The 19,806-nt window shown below is 38.4% G+C and overlaps 1 protein-coding gene across 1 annotated transcript in view; it reads right to left on the bottom strand.

Moving 5' to 3' along the window:
* Positions 1-2,896: 2,896 nt before the first annotated feature.
* The window catches only part of PRTG (protogenin), a gene marked incomplete at its 3' end in the record, with an annotated part of 127,319 nt that continues 110,409 nt past the window's right edge, over positions 2,897-19,806 (bottom strand). The window contains exons 15-20 of the mRNA XM_081227373.1: positions 18,157-18,327; positions 8,944-9,126; positions 7,398-7,518; positions 5,722-5,887; positions 3,786-3,890; positions 2,897-3,301 (exon numbers count right to left, since the gene is read on the bottom strand). Of these exons, the coding sequence (XP_081083499.1) occupies positions 2,897-3,301; positions 3,786-3,890; positions 5,722-5,887; positions 7,398-7,518; positions 8,944-9,126; positions 18,157-18,327 (1,151 nt within the window). The remainder of the gene's footprint in view (positions 3,302-3,785; positions 3,891-5,721; positions 5,888-7,397; positions 7,519-8,943; positions 9,127-18,156; positions 18,328-19,806) is intronic.

Raw genomic sequence — 19,806 nt, forward strand, 5'->3', positions numbered from 1 at the left:
GCATGTATTAGTACTTACAGCAAATAAGTCTTTGGAAAAGAAAATAGTTACTATTTGCATATTAGCCCCTTCAGAGTGAAAATACCATGAAGTAACACCACTATGAGAGATGAAAGAGAACCTTCACATTTTAGTTACAATTTCATACTTAAGACTTCAAAGGAGCTAGCTTTGGCCAAGTAAAAAGAAGTCTTTGGTGTTCACTAAATATCTTATTCAATGAGACCAAAATATTTATCTTTGGTGAAAAGACTTTTTTTTCTCTACAACAAGTAGTTTCAACAATTTCAAAATACTTTAATACTGTATAGCTGAAGATTTACTTGCTGAAGAAAAAAAAATACACTTGAAATTCTTTGGAACTATCTGCTGGTAAAGAACTTATTTTAAATGCTCTGGTAACAATAAGGTAGTTAAAATTACTAGTCTAATTAACTACAACAATCAAGATAAACCCTATTATTCTGGGTTAGTAACTACTTGTATAAGCATCATACCTATAGATGTTTCTAGTTAATTCAATTTTGGGGGAAATCATAGTCAAATTTTCACTTTCTACTGAAAATTCTTTGGTAATAGGATTATTATGAAAAAATCTTATATAAGAACAAAATGAAAAGGTGAAAGAGTGAAAATGTACTGGTAAATAATTAGCAAACAGTTATAGCCTAAAGATCTACAATAACTAAGGGCCTATTCATCAAAAACAAAACAAACAAAATACTTTCCTTAAGGACTTCAGATAATCATTTTAGGCTTTTAAAATGATTCAAATTAATAGAGTCCTAGACATGACAGAGGATGTTTCAACTTTAGATTCTGTTTGCCTTTTAACGAAAGTTTAAAAACATAAAATGAACTCACTGTAGTCCTTAGTTTTAGATATTGATAAAAGTTGGCCTCACATAATTCTACTTACGAACCCCAAAACGCCATACCCTGTCAATTTGCCCATGCTTCCATGAGGCAGCTCAAAAGTAACAAAACGTTCCCTGAGTACAGGAAAAAAAAAATAACACTAGAATAAGTTTAAAAGGAGGTAGTATAAACAGGAGCTATAAAGGCAGGAGCAGCATTTTTCCTGGCCTCAGATTGTTCACTTAAAGCTCTGCTTTTTTTGTTTTGCCATCAAGCCCATACTTAGATAACTAAATGGGGGACTGTGAATTTAGTTCAGAAGCGCATGCTAGCAGTTAATGTTGGTCTACTTCTGAACACATCCAATTTGGCACAAAACTACAGATTAAAAAACAACCAAAAAATGTTGTGTCATCAGACACTGGGATAGAAGATGACAGAGGTGGGACTGTCGTCCAGTATCATTTTTTTGACTTTAGAAGACCATTTAACACGACCCCCCACTTCCATAAACAAAAGGTTTCAAGGGGGATACCCATTAAGATTCCTTTTAAAAAGCGGCTCAAAAGTCATTTCCAGATAATTCGAAGAAATACTTTTAAAAGGAAAAGGGGATCCCTTCTCTACACCATGTGTTTCATTCTTTATTGTCTCACTGCTGGGCACCTAACAGGTAACTGTCTCATTACTGAAAGAAGGCCTATTCTATGTGGCTAAGTAAACAGTTTACTGATTTCAAACCAGCAAGAGGATTAACTCTCCTGGAGTTAGCATTCCTCATTCACAGCATTGACACTGAAGGAAGATTAAACAGAGTACCAAATTCTCTTAAGAATTCAAGAAAATACAACCAAGTTGGTAGAGCTCTGAATACTTATCCCTAAACAAAACCTGCATAAAAACAAACCAAAATGCTTTGATAAAATACTGTACATCAAAAGAGTTACTGATAAAATCCAAGAAACTCTTAAGGCAACTTTTTGTACTCTTATCCTGAAAAACTTCATGAATATTAAAAAGGTATAAGGCAAAGAACGTCATAATATATAATGGAAGGCACTGTTACCGTGATAACCTCAAGTTCATTTTACTGTCTACTGCTGCATTTATCTTCATTATTAATATTTAATGAAACTTCTTTACCCCTTTAAGCCAAGCTGGGATAAAAACAAAAACAAAAACAAAAAAAAACACCAACCCTAACCTGTTCTCTTTGAAAGTCTATTTTCTGCAAGGAGTTTTGTAACTAATTCTGGAAAGGTTGAGGATGCTTTGCAAACTAGACAGTGCAGCCTTTGGCCAACTGTCAGGCAAAGGAGCAGGTAGAAAAGGCACGGCTTCAAGGCAGGCTGAGGTCTGGGATACAGCAGATAAAGCACTCAAGACTCTAATGCCCACAACATAAAGGCCCTAGAAGCAATAGGAGTCCCTGTATGCTACTGAACAGTTCTATATATACTTTTTTGTTTTGGTCATTCAGTAAAGTCAACAGTCCCACTTTTCTCTTCTCTGCGGTTTCAGTCCTCACAGCTGGAGGCGTTAAATTATCCAAACCATACAGAGGTCATAGTTTGTTGCTGTTGTTTCTTAAATCAGAGCTTCAGATAAACATTCTTACTCATCTACCTATATGACTCCTTTGATCACACACATTACACATACAGCAATGAAAACAAAACGCTACTAGGAAGTATCATCGGTTATGTAGCTGAGAAACTATCACAACAGATGAGGTAACAAAGTTGTCTTCTGAGTTTGCCATGTGGCAAACTGAGGTAGATAGTCAGCAAAGGGGCTTTCAAAAGTCTTCCCTTTGCTCCAGTGATATATTTCATAATCCAGTCAAATATCTTGACTGTCTTTTCACATTGCTGACACTGAAACATTCAAAATACGTGAGCTTAAAGATAAAAAAACAAAACACATTCAAAAAAGGTGAAATACCCAATAAGATATCATGATTTTCACAAAAGGCTTTGGCTCCCTGTTCACTGTCCTTCGAAAAGACTTAAAGGTGAGAATACCTGGACGTGGCTATCTAGATTGGAAAATCCTTTTTATCAAAGCAGAGCATGGCAGATGGTGGCTGAGGAACTGAAGAGGAAATCTGCTCAGCATCTGATGGCACTGCATGTTCTTCACACTTTCTCATCGAGGGATCCCCACTCGAATCAGTGCCAGTGAAGGAACTGGGGGTCAGGGGTGTGGTGCTTATAACTGAGGACAGGTGTATTTCATCATTGGACTCATGGGAGAACCTTCCAGAATCCCCAGTTTCATGGCTGCCTTCACTATTCGCTGAATGCTCAGTATCAGTTGCAACACCAAAGGGTCTTGGGAAGCTGGCTGTATGACCTGCGGAGCTGGGGGAGTCCTCATCACTGATTAATACGGTAGTGCCTGGCTGGTAAAAGCAGACTGCTTGAGTAAATCTTCTTTGAGGCTAGGTAAAAATACATAAAACACCATCAGTGATAACAGAGTGCTTTTAAAAAATAACAAATCTGGTTTTGCATATTCTATGTATGCTGAGCTAGCAAACTGATCAAGTACATGGGTAAAAGATCATCATGAAGGAATTGTCTAGGTCAGTGGTTCTCTGAGGAGTGGGAACACATCAGAATTACTGGGGCAAGTGAAATGTCAAAAGGCTTCTTCAGTGATTTTGATGAAGGCTCCTGCCCCATCCCTTTCTCCATTGCCCCTCAACTCCCACTGAAAACCACAGCTCTGATTACTATTCCAGTTGTCATTTCGGTCATCAATCCCCATGGCTTTCCATAGAGTCATGCCCCAAATTAATAAAATCATGGCTAGAAAGAACAAAGAAGTTAAAAAAAACCTCATTTACATTTTCCTCTTTTTAAAATTACCATCACATATACCAGGAGTAGCAAAAGATTTTTTCCATTTAATGGGTGAGTTACCTGCGCAGCTTTTATCTTCTTAGAATCTTGGAAAAAAAGCCATTTTTTCTTAGGGTTGTTTTTAATTATAGGACCATAGCTATTAATTATCAGGTCAGTTCCTCCCTGGAGATATAAAAGGGGAAAATGCACATATTATAGATTTCAGTTTATTACAAGTAGTACACAAAATTTTTAAATGTTAAAAGAAAAAAATGATCACAGACATTATTATTTCTTCTTTTACACTAGCAGCACACAACAAATACAGGGTATTTGTTAGTGATCAAAAAGATATAATAGGTTTATTCCTAAGAGAGAGATATACGCTGAAGTATTTGGGGTAAAGTGTAAGGATTCCAAAACTTATTTTCAAATGACAGAGCAAACAAAAATATATAGAGAGAGATACAAAAGTATGAAAAGATACTGACAATTATTTGTGCGTTTATTAAATTTTTTCAACCTTTCCACATGGTTGAAAAATTTAAAAAGGATTTAGGAAGAGAAAAATGGGCCCACATATGCTCAACAAAATGGCAATAGACGGGGGATCAGCTCTTAGGCTAACCCAAAGGAATTCAGAGACCTGGCCTCCAAACTGGCTTCTCTGCTTCAATTCAGGCCCCCCATTCTGCTCTGTCGCCTTTCATTTTAGATTCTCCCTCTCTCTTCCCATGTCTTCCTCCCCACTTCACTTCTCTTCAATCCTTTCTCATGTCTAGTTCCAAGTTAGTAATAACAGAATGACAGTGTATTTTGGTACTTTCTGTGCTTATTTAAAAGTTTTAGGCTCTAATGTTCTAGACTAATTTGAAATAAATTAAATGGCTTACATTTGTATCAGAAAATAAAAGCTAAATTAAGTTGCAAACAAAAAGACAACAGGAGTAGCAAAAATCAATTTACTATTATTTACCCATAATATATATAGTATATAGCACTGTGCTAGATACACATAAATTGCATCTGCTAAATATAATTATATAAAATTTAACATCAAAATTGCCTGAAATTTTTTATATTTTGGGTATTCTAAATTTTAGGGAAAGGTTGGGGAAGAATTTATAGCAGGATTTGGCAAACTTTTCCTGTAAAGGGGCAGATAGTAAATGTCTTAGGCTTTGCAGACCACACATGGCCTCTACTGCATTTTCTCCTCTTCCTCCTTTTTTGTTTGCCCCAAACTACCCTTTAAAAATGTGAAAAACATACTTAGCTCAGAGATGACCATATAAAAACAGACTGCAGGCTGGCCTGGGCTGGGCTATAGTTTGTGGATACTTAATTTACAGCACATTCGTTATGAGGGCTATTATAATAATGCATGATATCTAATGCTGCAATGTGACTAAAAATAATTTTCAGTTGGTGTTCATAATGCTTATCGCTGTACTATTATTACACATAGTGGAAAGAACATGAAGTAATATCCTCCAATGACACCTCTTCACTATATCCAACTTCCTAAGGCCATACAGGGAAGGATCTTGAGACATCTATTTATATACTCTGTATTTAAAAAGTTTCATTCACACCTGGAATGCTCTGATGCTCCATTTAGTTCTAAAATCAAATAAACTAAGTTGAGAATGGATTAATAAAAAATTGTCCATCCAGTATACACACAACGATCCAAATTATAGTAAATATGGACTGATAACCTTGATGTCCTTATTTAAGACATCTCAGCTCCACATAATCCGAATTAATTGAATTTATGCTACTTTCTCATATTTTCTTTATCTTCATCTTTTATTCTTTTATCTATCCCTATCTTCTCCCCAAATATTGTATGCAAGGAAGGATCTGAGTGAAACGGTTTCACATTTCATTATGTGGAGTATGGACACAATACATTCAACATACAATTTTTTGGTAAGAAGATTTTACACATAAAGATAAGATGAATGGTAGGAAGGATTATGTAGCACAACAGTCCCTCAGCTCAGAGTACCTTGGCATCAATGAAGCTGTTCGGCATGATCATTGGCATTAAGGACTCTTCATTTTCTAGAGCTCCTTCCAGGTTCTTTCCTACTTCATTTCCATTGACTAGGGAGGCACTGGTATGAGATAATTGTTGAGTTCCATTCTGTGCTGTTTTGGAGGCAGTTGATTTCCTGAAATATTGCAAGAAAAGGAAATTTTCTAAGTCCACAAGAAGAGAGAAGCAAATGTACCAAATTTGGTGAAATCTGGGAAGTTCACAACTTTGCAAACAATGGAGTTCCTTAATGCTTGTTTCTCAAATATCTTTAGAAACTATTAGATTATAACTCCAACTCACTGCTGCAAACTTTTATGATGTGAGAAGGCTTCTTTCTTTTTGTCCCCATGTCTGTTTATATAAAATTACTTTTTAGGGGCTTCCCTGGTGGCGTAGTGGTTGAGAGTCCGCCTGCTGATGCAGGGGACACGGGTTCGTGCCCCGGTCCGGGAAGATCCCACATGCCGCAGAGCAGCTGGGCCCGTGAGCCACGGCCGCTGAGCCTGCACATCCGGAGCCTGTGCTCCGCAACGGGAGAGGTCACAACAGTGAGAGGCCCGCGTACCGCAAAAAAAAAAAAAAAAAAAAAAATTACTTTTTACACTTAGTAAAAACCTTAATATTTATAAAGTACTATTATTTATTATTGTCGCTTATTTATAATATATGCAGAAACTGTAGCTTTAAAACTTTACATATTCTCCTTCAGGTCTGCAGATTGTCACACTAACATAACAATTAATGATGACAAATTTACAGCAGCACTTATGCAAGATTTGGGCATCACTAAAACAATGTACATAAAGATTTCATTAAAAAATTCTTGAAGTGAGAAACTTGGACAGTAAAATTAAGCCAGTTCCATATACAAAAAACTTTAAAACTAACTCTTTCATAAAAATGTTTTCTGAGTGTGTTTCTATGCACAGGTACCAAAAACATATAGAATAAACTCTGAAAAACCTATGATAATGGAGAGAGTCTAGTGATGGAGATTACCTAAAAAGGATGTGTATTTGACTTTGCTTTTTTTAAATAAAGAAACTTAATAAATGAAAGCAAAAGCCAAAATATAAAAGGTTAGAAACAGAGAGGTTCACTGAACGCCGAGAATCTAGCTGAAGTCAAAAGCACTGATAAAATTGCCTGACAAGAGTTTATAGAGAACTAATCCCTAGTTATTACATTTGTTTTAATCCATGTCTGGAGAATCCCAAACATATGACCTGTGGTGGTGAGGGTAGAGCTCTCAAGTGACTCAGACATTTCAGGCTACTTAAATATGAAAATATTCCAGGAAGTAAGGAATCCCTCAATCAGCAGATACATCATATTAAGTGGGTTATTTTTTTAAAAAATCCAAAGGATATACTTTGTGTTTCTCAAAATACCAAGGAAATGAGAAAACTAGGTCCTCATTGAAGAGTATTCTGTTGGTACAGTAATTTTTTTCAAATGGTGAGAGAATAATCTTCCAAAGTGAGCACATCTCTATAGCTGTAAGAACCCAAGTAATAATACATTCATTTTAAAGTGGAAAATCTCAGTTACTCTAAAAGGCACTTGATTTCAATTTGTTTCTGTGGTTACTGTAATTTAAATGTTTTTTAACCACATCAACATCTCTAGCAATGGAAACACACCTGGCTTTACTTCGGTATATCAAGATGAGAACACAGATGAGGATGCAGGTCAAGGCTATGCCAACACCTACAGCAATGCCGGTCATTGATTTTTGGTCCAGATGGTAATAGCCTGAATAAACTAGAAGGGGAAACACATGTACTCAGAGTCAATCAGAAAAATAAATGATTCCATTTATCATAATTCTCAGATATTAGCTTTTCAATAATTTGTCTTCCTCTCATAGGAAAACTTTTGACAGTATCTGTGTTTAAGCAAAAAAGACATATTACTCTTTTATCAATGACCTTAAAATTGGCTTATCTTCTCATATTGAAGATTCTAAATATGAGTTCTAGGTATTATTATATCAAACATGAACATCAGTTCATAATTTATAACGCTAAAAGGCACAAGGCATAGATGTTCACTGACAGGCCAAAGGGTAGCTTTCATGTCATATTACCTTAAAAGCAGATCTGTATAATGAAGATTAGTTTTCCATTTATGCATTTTCATTTACACAGCAGTGCTTCTCAAACTTTAATGTGCACAAGAGTCACTAGGGGATATGTTAAAATGCAGATAGATGCTGATTCACGAGGTCTGGGGTAGAGCCCACGCACAAATCTGCATGTCTGACCAGCTCCCAGGTGCCATTTACAGTGCTGGTCTCTAGGCACTTTGACTAGCAAGGTATCTGAGAAGCGAATATGAGCCTTGCTCTCTGCTTCCCCTGATGATATGGCAGCTACTGTGGCTACCTCCTTCCTGTGCTTAAATCTGACTGCCCTGCCTTTCTCTTTGTTTCTCTCTCTCCTTCCCAGTGTCCATCCCCAAAGCGCACACAATACTGAATGACTATCCTCTGAGGAACTAAGAGCCTTTAATCCCGCCCTGAATTCAGCTGGCATCTCCTCAATCTGAAGCTGTCCCTGCCACACCCTGCATCGCCACCCAGGCCCCCTCCCCCGGAGAGGGGAAAAGGAGGTGTCTAGTCCTGGGTCAAAGGGGGCCCCCGGCGTCCTTCAGAACAACAGGACGATACCCTGAGTGGAGTGAGAATGGCTCTTTAAAGGTATTTTTTCCAATTGCTTTCTGGAGAGAAATAACTTTCACTCTGGAGAGGATGGGGTTTTTGGTTTTGTTTGTTTGTTGTTTTTGGTGGGGAAAACTCTTAATGAAAACCATGCTCTTCTTAGCTTGAACACCACAACCATCACTGCCATTTATTTCCACAAACCCCCAGACGCCTGCTCCCATCAGCTCAGGGGTGGTGTGGCTCATCTGTCTTGGTGGATGCACAGCTGGGAGGAGAAGTAACTGGGACACAGTGGTCTGAAAACCACGGTTCGTTCTGAGGTAAGTGTTTTCTCCTTCTAGGAGTGCAGAGAGAGCCCTGCAGCTCTACGACATCAGAACCTCACCAGCAAGAATTCAAGGAGCCGAGTATGGGTTTAGGGATATGGTCACGGTAGGAGCAGAAATAAAGCAGAGGGGAGCTGGAAAAAAAAATGTGTGTTTTCTTTTATTAAGGAAAATCAATGATTATGGCAGTATACAAACCTTTGACATCAGCAGAATCTAAACGCTTGGGCCTCTGATTTGATTCAGGAGTTTCCTTTGGAAGTACAGCCAGCTCCACAGAATTTGAAAAGGGTCCTTCTCCTACCTCATTGGATGCAGATATCTTGACAATGTATATATTTCCTGCCACAAGGTTTTCTAGCAAAGCCATGGTTATTGCCCCTATAAATATATCAATCACAATTAAGTAAACTATCTTTTATTTATTCTTTTAATCACACAACCATGGTCCTTTATTTTAAAATATTTTTCTGATTATAAAAATAACACATTTATTATAAAACATCTGTAAAATAAATAAAATGACAATCTCCCATTGTTAACATTTTTGTGTATTTGTGTGTGTGTACGTGTATGTGTGTACTGTACATGTGTGAGTATATATTTACTACATGCATTTTTATATCCTAGAGTTTTCATTTAACATTGTGCTATGCATACTGCCCCTAATATAATCCTTCTCTGTAATTTTGTTTTAAGAGTAGCTAGTAAAATCAACATGTATTTTTGTTTGGATACATATATGTATATACATATATATATAAATACACACTTTTTTTAACCAAAAAATATATATAAACGTATATGTAATTTTTTACTCTTTACATAGGTATGGATACAAATAGCATTAAAAACATTTTATTATGGAATATTTCAAACATAGGTAAAGACAAAATAACACAATGAACTCAGATTCAACAATTACAAGTAAATTTAAAAAATCCAACGTGAGGGCTTCCCTGGTGGTGCAGTGGTTGAGAGTCCGCCTGCCGATGCAGGGGACACGGGTTCGTGCCCCGGTCCCACATGCCGCGGAGCGGCTAGGCCCGTGAGCCATGGCCGCTGAGCCTGCACGTTGGAGCCTGTGCTCCGCAACAGGAGAGGCCACAACAGTGAGAGGCCCGTGTACCGCAAAAAAAAAAAAAAAAAATCCAATGTGAGACTCTTTTTTTTTTTGGCCACGCCTCACCACTTGCGGGATCTTAGTTCCCTGACCAGGGACTGAACCCATGACCACTACAGTGAAAGCACTGAGTCCTAACCACTGGACTGCCAGGGAACTCCAATGAGTATCTTTTTTTTTTTTCTTTTAGAAATGTTTAAACCACTTACAGTAATTGTGATAGATGATTTTGTTCTTATTTCTTTCATTAGAAACAACAATTATTTTTGAAAGTATGAATATATTTTTCACCCTCCTAATCATTGTCTAAGATTTCCTGAATATAAACAGGCAAGAAGATGCCAAAGTTATGTAGGAACCTCAGGGTGTTGAAGGCTGAGACCCCAGATTAACTATCAAAATTATCACCAGCAACCTGGCTAGCATCTACTTCTCTCCAAAAGGAATCATCATTTGAATTTATATATATTTGGTACTGAAAGGTATCTTCTCTGATGGCATGACTGCCAAGAAGGATTCCTATTTGGGCACTGCTATTTCTTGAGGTGTCTTTCTGCTCTTGTCCTGCCACGGCACTGAAGTATTTTTCTTACAAAGGGAATCCCACTCCAGGAATTAGTCTTAATGTTAAGAAAGCAGGTATAAAAGAAATTCAACTAGGAAGTTGTTCTTGCACTGCATTTATGGGTGGATATTCACAGGGAAACCTAGCTTCCCTGGGGTAATTTCTTCTCATTTTTTCCTAAGGCAGGGCACCCTTACAAGGAATAGTTTTAGAGAGCTTACAACAGCTGGTAGCTGTCACCACCAGCTCAGAGCTGGCTACTCTAGTGCACTTGCTACAATATATTTCATTATGCAAGCGAAATGCAGGGTGATCTTAGAGCTGAGGCCATGACTCAGAGGCTACCACTGCAGGTCACATGGTGGGAGGGAGCCGGACCCAGAGGCAGTGCGAGGAGCTGAACGCGGTTTGCTTTCATGTGCTCCGGTTTCAACCTGGCCTAGAAAGAGTGTGAGCTACTTGAATACACAACTGTTGAATAAACACACTGACCCCTATTTAGAATCAGGAAGAGTCTTTCCACTGCCACTTTCTCTTAGGCAGATGAATTAAAAAGCAACAACGTATTGTGACATGTTACCATTAGCTAGAAGGAAGAACATTTCAATTTCTTTACCAACATATAAATAAATTGAGTCTCCATTTTATCATAGAATACATTTAATTTTAGAAAGTGTTTGGCAAAACCAATCACTAGTGAAATTAAAATTCTTTCGCTTAATTTAAACATTACAAATGGATGAGCTGTGTGTGTATATGTGTGTATGCACACTCCCTTTTCTCCCACAGAAAGTCTTCCTTCAGTCAAAAAAAGGAAATTATAACATTCTGGTTCCCAGATGAGCACAGTTAAACCAGTTCCCAAATATTAAAGAGATCTGACTGTCCCTATATTCTCTCAGCAAATGGTCTAAATTCCAGTTGGTGTGATTATTTCAGTCTACAGCCTTTTACACGCGCCTGAACTTTTAGCTAGACTAGGAGTTTCACAAACCGGACAGTGTTAACAGGCTCGGCGTTGGATCAATGTTGATCAAGTCCTGGCATGTTACCAATTAAGTAATTTGCAACTTGGGGCATGTCACTGAACTTTACTTTCCTCGTGGGGGCAATAATTCCCACCTCATATAATTATTATAAGGATTAAATGAACTACCACGGACAAGTGTCTGACACAAGTGTATACACTCAATGAAAGTAAGTCTTCCTCCTCACCTCTGATCTCCCCTCTTCCCTTTCTGGAGGACAGAAATTTTTTTTCACATGTGAACAGCTGAAGGTGGCTAGCATAATGCTTTGCACAAGGTAATTCTCAGTAAATATCAACTGAACTAATACTAAAATATGAGCCATTTGTTACCAAAGGAATGTTCATTTAAAATATAAAAGCAGGGCTTCCCTGGTGGCGCAGTGGTTAAGAATCCACCTGCCAATGCAGGGGACACAGGTTTGAGCCCTGGACCGGGAAGATCCCACATGCCACGGAGCAATTCAGCCCGTGCACCACAACTACTGAGCCTGTGCTCTAGAGCCTGCGTGACACAACTACTGAAGCCCACGCACCTAAAGCCTGTGCTCCGCATCAAGAGAACCACTGCAATGAGAAGCCCATGCACCACAGCAAAGACCCAACGCAGCCAAAAATGAATAAATAATTTATAGAAAAAGAAAAGAATGTCACCATATGTCACAGAATCTTGAAATTGTCATATCACCTCTCCAGAGCTGAGTTTTCTTCTCTGTAAAATGAAGAGTTGGTGTCCATCCCCAAATACTAATTACTATTCATTCCGCCTCCAATTAGCGCCTTCCACTCCAGGCACACTGCCGTCACTCCAGTCTTAACATCATCACCTCATACCTTCACGCTATCATGTGTCTCTTCTCTGGCTTCTCAGACCCCAACCTCCCCAGCTCCTCCTCTGCCTGCCCCTCCCATCCCCAACTCACCCTGGAAATGACATTCAGACTTTTATAAGAACACAAGCTTCACGGGGCTCAGGGACCTCCTCTCTTTAGTTCACTGCTGTGTCCCCAGTGTCCAGAGCAATGCTTAGTGCCTAATGGGTACTTATGCTGGTCAGTTTTATATATCAATGTGGCTAGGCTGTAGTGTCCAGTTGCTAGCTCAAACACCAGTCTAGATATAGCTGCAAAGTTTTCTTTTTTAAGATGAAATTAATGTTTATACCAGTAGACTTTGAGTAAAGCAAATTACCCTCCATAATATGGGTGGGCCTCATCGAATCAGTTTAAAGTCTTAAGAAAAAAGACTGAGTACCCCCGAAGAGGAAAGAATTCTGCCTCCAGACTCAAAACTTCAACATCAACTCCTGTCAGAATTTCTAGCCTGCTCACCAGCTCTGCAAATTTCAGATTTAGCAGTCCCAGTTCCTTCAATCTCAATCTCTCTCTCTCTCTCTCTCTCTCTCTCTCTCTCTCTCTCTCTCTCTCTCTCTCTCTCTCTCCCTCCCTCCCTCCCTCCCTCCCTCCCTATCTGTACATACACACACACACACACATGCAAATCCTATTGGTTCTCTTTCTCTGGAGCACCCTGACTTATAAACTACTCAGTAAAGATTTATCAAATCTTACAAATGCTTTTAACCTATACAATAAAACACTGTCTCATGCTAAAAACAAAAAACAAAAACAAACAAAAAACCTCTCAGAATATATTAGACTCTGTGGACTTCCCTGGTGGTGCAGTGGTAAAGAATCTGCCCGTCAATGCAGGGGACATGGGTTCAAGCCCTGGTCCGGGAAGATCCCACATGCTGTGGAGCAACTAAGCCAGTGAGCCACAACTACTGAGCCTGTGCTCTAGATCCCGTGGGCCACAACTACTGAGCCCATGTGCCACAACTACTGAAGCCTGTGTGCCTAGAGCCCATGCTCTGCAACAAGAGAAACCACCGCAGTGAGAAGCCCGTGCACCACAATGAAGAGTAGCCCCCGTTCATCACAACTAGAGAAAGCCCACGTGCAGCAACGAAGACCCAACGCAGCCAAAAATAAATAAAATAAAATAAATAAATTCATTTTAAAAAAAGCAAAGCATAAGATTTTACGGTTGAAGAAAAGTCCCAGTATGCAGTCTCATACCTTTCTCTCTTCTGTCCACACTAAGTGATTTTAGTTTTTCAGTTCCACAGTCTTAACTTCATCTACATACTGATGACTTCTAAGTTATACCACTAGTCTATACCTCTCCTGTGAACTTAACCCTCCCACCGCTTATTCAACCTCTCTACTTGGACATCCAAGAGGCATCTCAAATGTAACATGTTCAAGATCAAACTTTTGATTTCCCCCACCAATTTTGCTTCTTTTGTTTCTTATACCCCACATCAACCTGTGGCAAATCAAGTAGAGTATTCCTTCAAATTATGTTCTCATAGCTTCTTATTACCTTCCTTGTTACTATCCCTGTCCAAACTGCCATTAGCTCTCACACAGACACCTGCGAATTAAATGGTTTCCCAGGGACTTCCCTGGCGGTCCAGTGGTTAAGACTCCATGCTCTCAATGTGAGGGGCATAGGTTCGATCCCTGGCCGGGAAACTAAGATCCCACATGCCCCATGGCGTGGCCAAAAATAAATAAATAAATAATAAAATAAAATATACTTTAAGAAAAAGAAAAACTAAAAAAGTTAATTGTTTCCCAATTTCTACTCTTACCTCCTTATAGTCAATTTTTCAGGTAGGCTGTTAGGGGGTTGCCAAAGTAATCCTTTCAAAATGTAAATCAGATCAATGTCTTCCATCCCTCTTAGAAAAAAATCCATAGTCCAGGAAGTCTGGCCTACCAGATCTTCCCTTGGCTTCCTCCCCACCTCATTTCCCACTTCCCCTCACTCTAGCCTCCCTGGCTGTCTTGTTGTTCCTCTAAAATGCCAAGCACACTTCTGTCTCAGGGCCTTTGCACTTCCCCCAGATATCCATATGGCTCTGCTCAGATGTCATTTCTTTCAAAAGAACTTACCCCACTACCTCCATCACTTTATTCTTTCCTCTATTTTTTAAAATTTATTTATTTAATTAATTTATTTTTTGACTGTGTTGGGTCTTCGTTGCTGCGTGTGGGCTTTCTCTAGTTGCGGTGAGCGGGGGCTACTCTTAGTTGCGGTGCGCGGGCTTCTCATTGTCGTGGCTTCTCTTGTTGCGGAGCATGGGCTCTAGGCACGCGGGCTTCAGTAGTTGCAGCACACGGGCTCAGCAGATGTGGCTCGTGGGCTCTAGAGCTCAGACTCAGTACTTGTGGCACACAGGCTTAGATGCTCCACGGCATGTGGGATCTTCCCGGTCCAGGGCTCGAACCCATGTCCCCTGCATTGGTAGGCAGATTCTTAACCACTGCACCACCAGGGAAGCCCTATTCTTTCCCCTATTGTAGCTTTCTTCTTAGCACTCATGACACTACCTGAATATTTATATATTTGTTTGTTACCTGAGATGTAAGTGCCAATGTGAAAGGGACATTCTGTTGTTCACTGTGGTATTGCCAATGCCTAGAGAAGAGCCTGGCACATAGTAATCCCTCAATATTTAATAAATTAATATGTTCTATTAGTATTCAAAGTTATTTGGTAAATATTAAGTTAAATGGATTCCTTTACTGAAGGACTTTAATTTCTGATGTCAATCTCTAATAGGAGGAAACGGTATATGATGTTTCTCAAACTTTTTTGGTTATGGAACTTTTTTTTTTTTTTTGAAGCAGGGCACCTTTATGATCTTGGGAAACTAATGCTGTAAGGAACAGAGTCCAGAAACTGTTGTAGTAGAGCATGATTTCCTACAGTGCCTTGTAGATTTTAAAATAATTGAGTACTTTGTGCTGATTTACAGCAATATCAGGAAGGTAAAGGCTGTAATTTCTGACCCACTTTAAATTACACACAAGCATAATTTCATACTGCATTTCTGCTAACCCATTTTACAATGTCTCATTTTAGCCACAAATATGTGGTCACCAGGAACATTTTTAAAATGTTTTAACTAATGAAAAATATCTTGTTCCCCTTGGCAATAAATATGTGAATTAATTATACACATAAATGTATATAAACATAATACGTATAGCAGATTGATATATATGAAAGAGATAATGATATTCTTTCTCCTTTTTCCCCCAATTTTTCTACACCATTATCTTTTCCAAAAGTTGCCAAAATTACATACTATAGACTACTTTCCTTTTTTCTTTAAATGCCATGTTATATTCTTTGCTTTTTGTTTATAAGTAACTCAAACTTTAAAAAATTAATTAATTAATTAATTATTTTGGCTGTCATGGGTCTTCATTGCTGCATGCGGGCCTTCTCCAGCTCCGGCGAGTGGGGGCCACTCCCCACGGCAGTGCACGGGCCTCTCATTGGTGGCCTCTCCTGTTGCAGAGCACAGGCCCCAGGCACGCAGGCTTCAGCAGCTATGGCACACGGGCTTAGATGCTCCGCGGCACGTGGGATCCTCCCGGACCAGGGCTCGAACCCGCATCCCCTGCATTGGCAGGGGGACTCCTAACCACTGCACCAGCAGGGAAGCCCCCTCAAACTCTTTATATTTTTCTCTCTAAAAAAAGTAAACTCAATTGCTTTTTACTTATATTGTTTATTTTGTTCTCTATGAATTACTAGCATTAGCTATGAAAAAGGTTCCCTACATTTAACAAGAGACAAAAGCTTTTCACTGATAATGTTTCTTAAACTTACACAAGCAGCATAATGGCAAAAATAGAATTTTCCCCCCTATGCTTTATTATATAGTTAGGAAGGCTTGTACAGAAGTAAAAACCTCTAATTACAATTCATTTTGCTATTGGGCCATCAATGAGGCAAAAATGTTGTTTTCTGGGCCTTGTCTGAAACTGACAAATGAATGCATTAAAAAGAACCAAAACTAAATACTGTTTCTTTTTAGGCAGGTACAAATGAAGAGCCAAAGGAAGTATGTGCTCATGAGATCAAAATTCTTTTATAAGTACTTATATAACACTCATTAAATCAGGTTAGTCACTTGGTCAAATGTTGTGTCAATAAATCATTTTGGAATTAATTAATGAAAACTGAATTATATATTTTAAGAATATTGTGGCAGACTGTAAGATGAATAGCCCTGCATAAATTATGCTTCCATCTCTCCATACCTGTGGGCAGTCCCTTCCCACACTAAGTCTGGGCTTGCCTACATGATTCGTTTTGCCAGTGGGATGTTAGCAAATGTGAATCAGGAAGAGGTCTGCAAAGCTTTGTATGTGGGGCTTCTCCCTTCTCTCCCGGATTTTGGAATTCTCTGTTTTTATGCTATCCACACCCTGTTGAAACCCTGAGATGATCAGAGCCTCATGAGTAACCTCAGGAGACACCAAAAGGAGAACTGCCTAGCTGATCCCAGTCCAAACTGCTGACTCAGAGAATGTGAGAAAATAAAATGGCTGAGTTTTAGAGTGGTTTGTTAGGTAGCAATAGATAATGGATAAAACACAAAATTGTATTGCTGGCAGGTACTTATTATTACTTTCCAGGCTGTTCAGTGACTAGGAGATCATTACTTATTGGGGCACCTGCTTAATGAAAAATATGAATATGCAACTATCAAAACTCCAGCTTCTGTTACCACTTGTTTATTTTACAATTACGAAAGTGTTATATTGATTACATCCACGTAAGTGACCTTAGACTGTATTCTCTTAACTGGGTAAACATTCCCCTTAAAAGTTAAAATGTATGTGGAAGTGCCTGGCACTGTGAAGTGTTTAGAATATGTAGATGGAAAACAAATTTCCTTCTCAAAATCCTTCTTAAGCTTTTAATTGCCTGGAAAACAGTTCTTAGCATGCATGTCTGAATTTAAAAAGTATCAAAATCAACTATAATTCAATAAAAAGTTAAAAGAAGTATCAAAATCATGAAATTATACTATTTATGTGATGGTCCATCCAAACACTGGCATATGAGACCTGTCCAAATGAAAGATTCCAAAATTTAAAAAGGGCATATTATAACAGCATGAAGTAAGAATGTTAAATTCTAGAATACAGTTTTTCTCAGCCAAAATAAAATTGGTATTAAACAATTTAAATTCAGTGTTCCTAAGCCCTAATCAGCTTTTCCCTGTACTTAAGTGGACCCTAATATTCATATGGGTCAATTTATTTGCATGTGGACCATTTTAGTAGCTGTACAAAGGTCTTCTCCATTAAACCAGGTCTTCCTCCAGTGTTTGCTACTCCAGTGCAAGACACACAACCACTGGAAATCTAGTAATTATCTATAACAATTCTCAATTCCTTACCTTCTCTCTCCCTCCCTCCCTTAGTGACCAAGTCCTGTTAATTTTACCTCCTTACTGTCTTTCAACCACCCTCTTCTTTCCATCTCACTCCTTGCCACCCTAACCCGGGCTTATCATTCTCTTTCCTGGACCGCAACAATCACTTCCTAGTCTCCTTGCATTACTCTTACCCCTACTACTCCTCTACCAAACCTCTTCTATTCACAATACTCAGAGTGATTTTTCTGAAGTGTGAAATCAGGCTCATGCTTAAAGTATGTTGATGGCTTTGCAATGTCCTTTGAACAAAACTAAAATCCTTAATCATTTGTTACTTCATAAACATAAATTGAAAACAAACTCTAGATCCCTCTTTCCCTTTGTTTCCTTATCATTAATAACCTTACATTTCATGCCCTTTGGTAAACTATGATCATATATACCTTCTCGGTGTAGGACCTGCCACTCTCCTGCAATCCAGGCCTTCCTGGATGCATACAAGATAGTGTAGCGCGTCACAACCGTCTCTGGGCCATCAGGAGGTTTCCAAGAAACCAGGGCAGTGTCATCCTCTATCAATGTCACTTTCACTCCAACTGGTGGGCCTGCTGGTGCTGTGCACACATGTAGAAAATATTGTATTATTAGGAGAAAATGGTCATTAAGTACTCAAATACCTGGACAGGCACAGGTAAGAGTTGAAAAAACTAGAAACTACTATAAAAACATCTCAAAATCACAGCTTTTACAGCTCATTAGTGACAGTATCAAAATACGATTTTTCTCTTCTTTATCTGAAAACTCATTTCATTTTTATAATGTTTAAAACATTAAAAATATATAAAGGAGGTTGTAGATTCCTAGATGAGGAACTACTAAGTCAAAGGTTGTCAGCATTTTTAGGGCTCTTTATATTGTTTTGCCACATGGACAACTAGAAAGGTTTACAGTTCCACCAGGGCACCTGTGGATTACTCACTCTATTAGGTACTAAAGCTAAACTGCATTTCTTACTAAAATGCATAGAATGTATATTTAATCTGATCTAGGAAGCCACTCAAGAAATACTTCTGAGACTGAAACGTTCAGCTACTCTCCAAATCGTGAATCAGTGGGTTTCTAGGACAGACTTTACCTTATGTCTACTGTACTTTATATCTTATCTACCTTGACCTTATATCTATCTTAGACTAATACCTTATATTTACAAAAGGTAGTGAAGTCTTGGGATTTTAGTGGAGCCCACGTTCAACATGAGCTAAAGGTGTGAAGAGCTGGTTTTGGGCACTACCTCCCATATGGAATATTGCCAAAACCATAGCAAAACAGCCCAATGCTCACTTAAATAAATATCCTTTGTTTTCTCTCAGCATCATTAAAATAGAGCTACAATGGTCCTTACAGACCATCTACACCTTCACCATCATTCTAGAGAAAAGGAAATGCACAGAGAGATATACCATGTTCTTGGATTGGAAGAATTAATATTGTGAAAATGACTCTACTACCCAAAGCAATCTACAGATTCAATGCAATCCCTATCAAATTACCAATGGCATATTTCACAGAATTACAACAAAAAATTTTACAATTTGTATGGAAACACAAAAGACCCCAAATAGCCAAAGCGATCTTGAGAAAGAAAAATGGAGTTGGAGGAATCAGGCTCCCTGACTTCAGACTATACTACAAAGCTACAGTAATGAAGACAGTATGGTACTGGCACAAAAATGGAAATATAAATCAATGGAACAAGATAGAAACCCCAGAGATAAACCCACACACCTATGTTCACCTAATCTATGATAAAGGAGGCAAGAATATACAATGGAGAAAAGTCTCTTCAATAAGTGGAGCTGGGAAAACTGGACAGCTACGTATAAAAGAATGAAATTAGAACACTCCCTAACACCTAAACACAAAAATAAACTCAAAATGGATTAAAGACCTAAATGTAAGGCCATACACTATAAAACTCTTAGAGGAAAACATAGGCAGAACACTCTTTGACATAAATTGCAGCAAGATCTTTTTTGACTCATCTCCTAGAGTAATGAAAATAAAAACAAAAATAAACAAATGGGACCTAATTA

Source organism: Mesoplodon bidens, assembly GCF_964165515.1.
Source record: "Mesoplodon bidens genome assembly, chromosome: 3".
Classification (NCBI taxonomy): Eukaryota; Metazoa; Chordata; class Mammalia; order Artiodactyla; family Ziphiidae; genus Mesoplodon; species Mesoplodon bidens.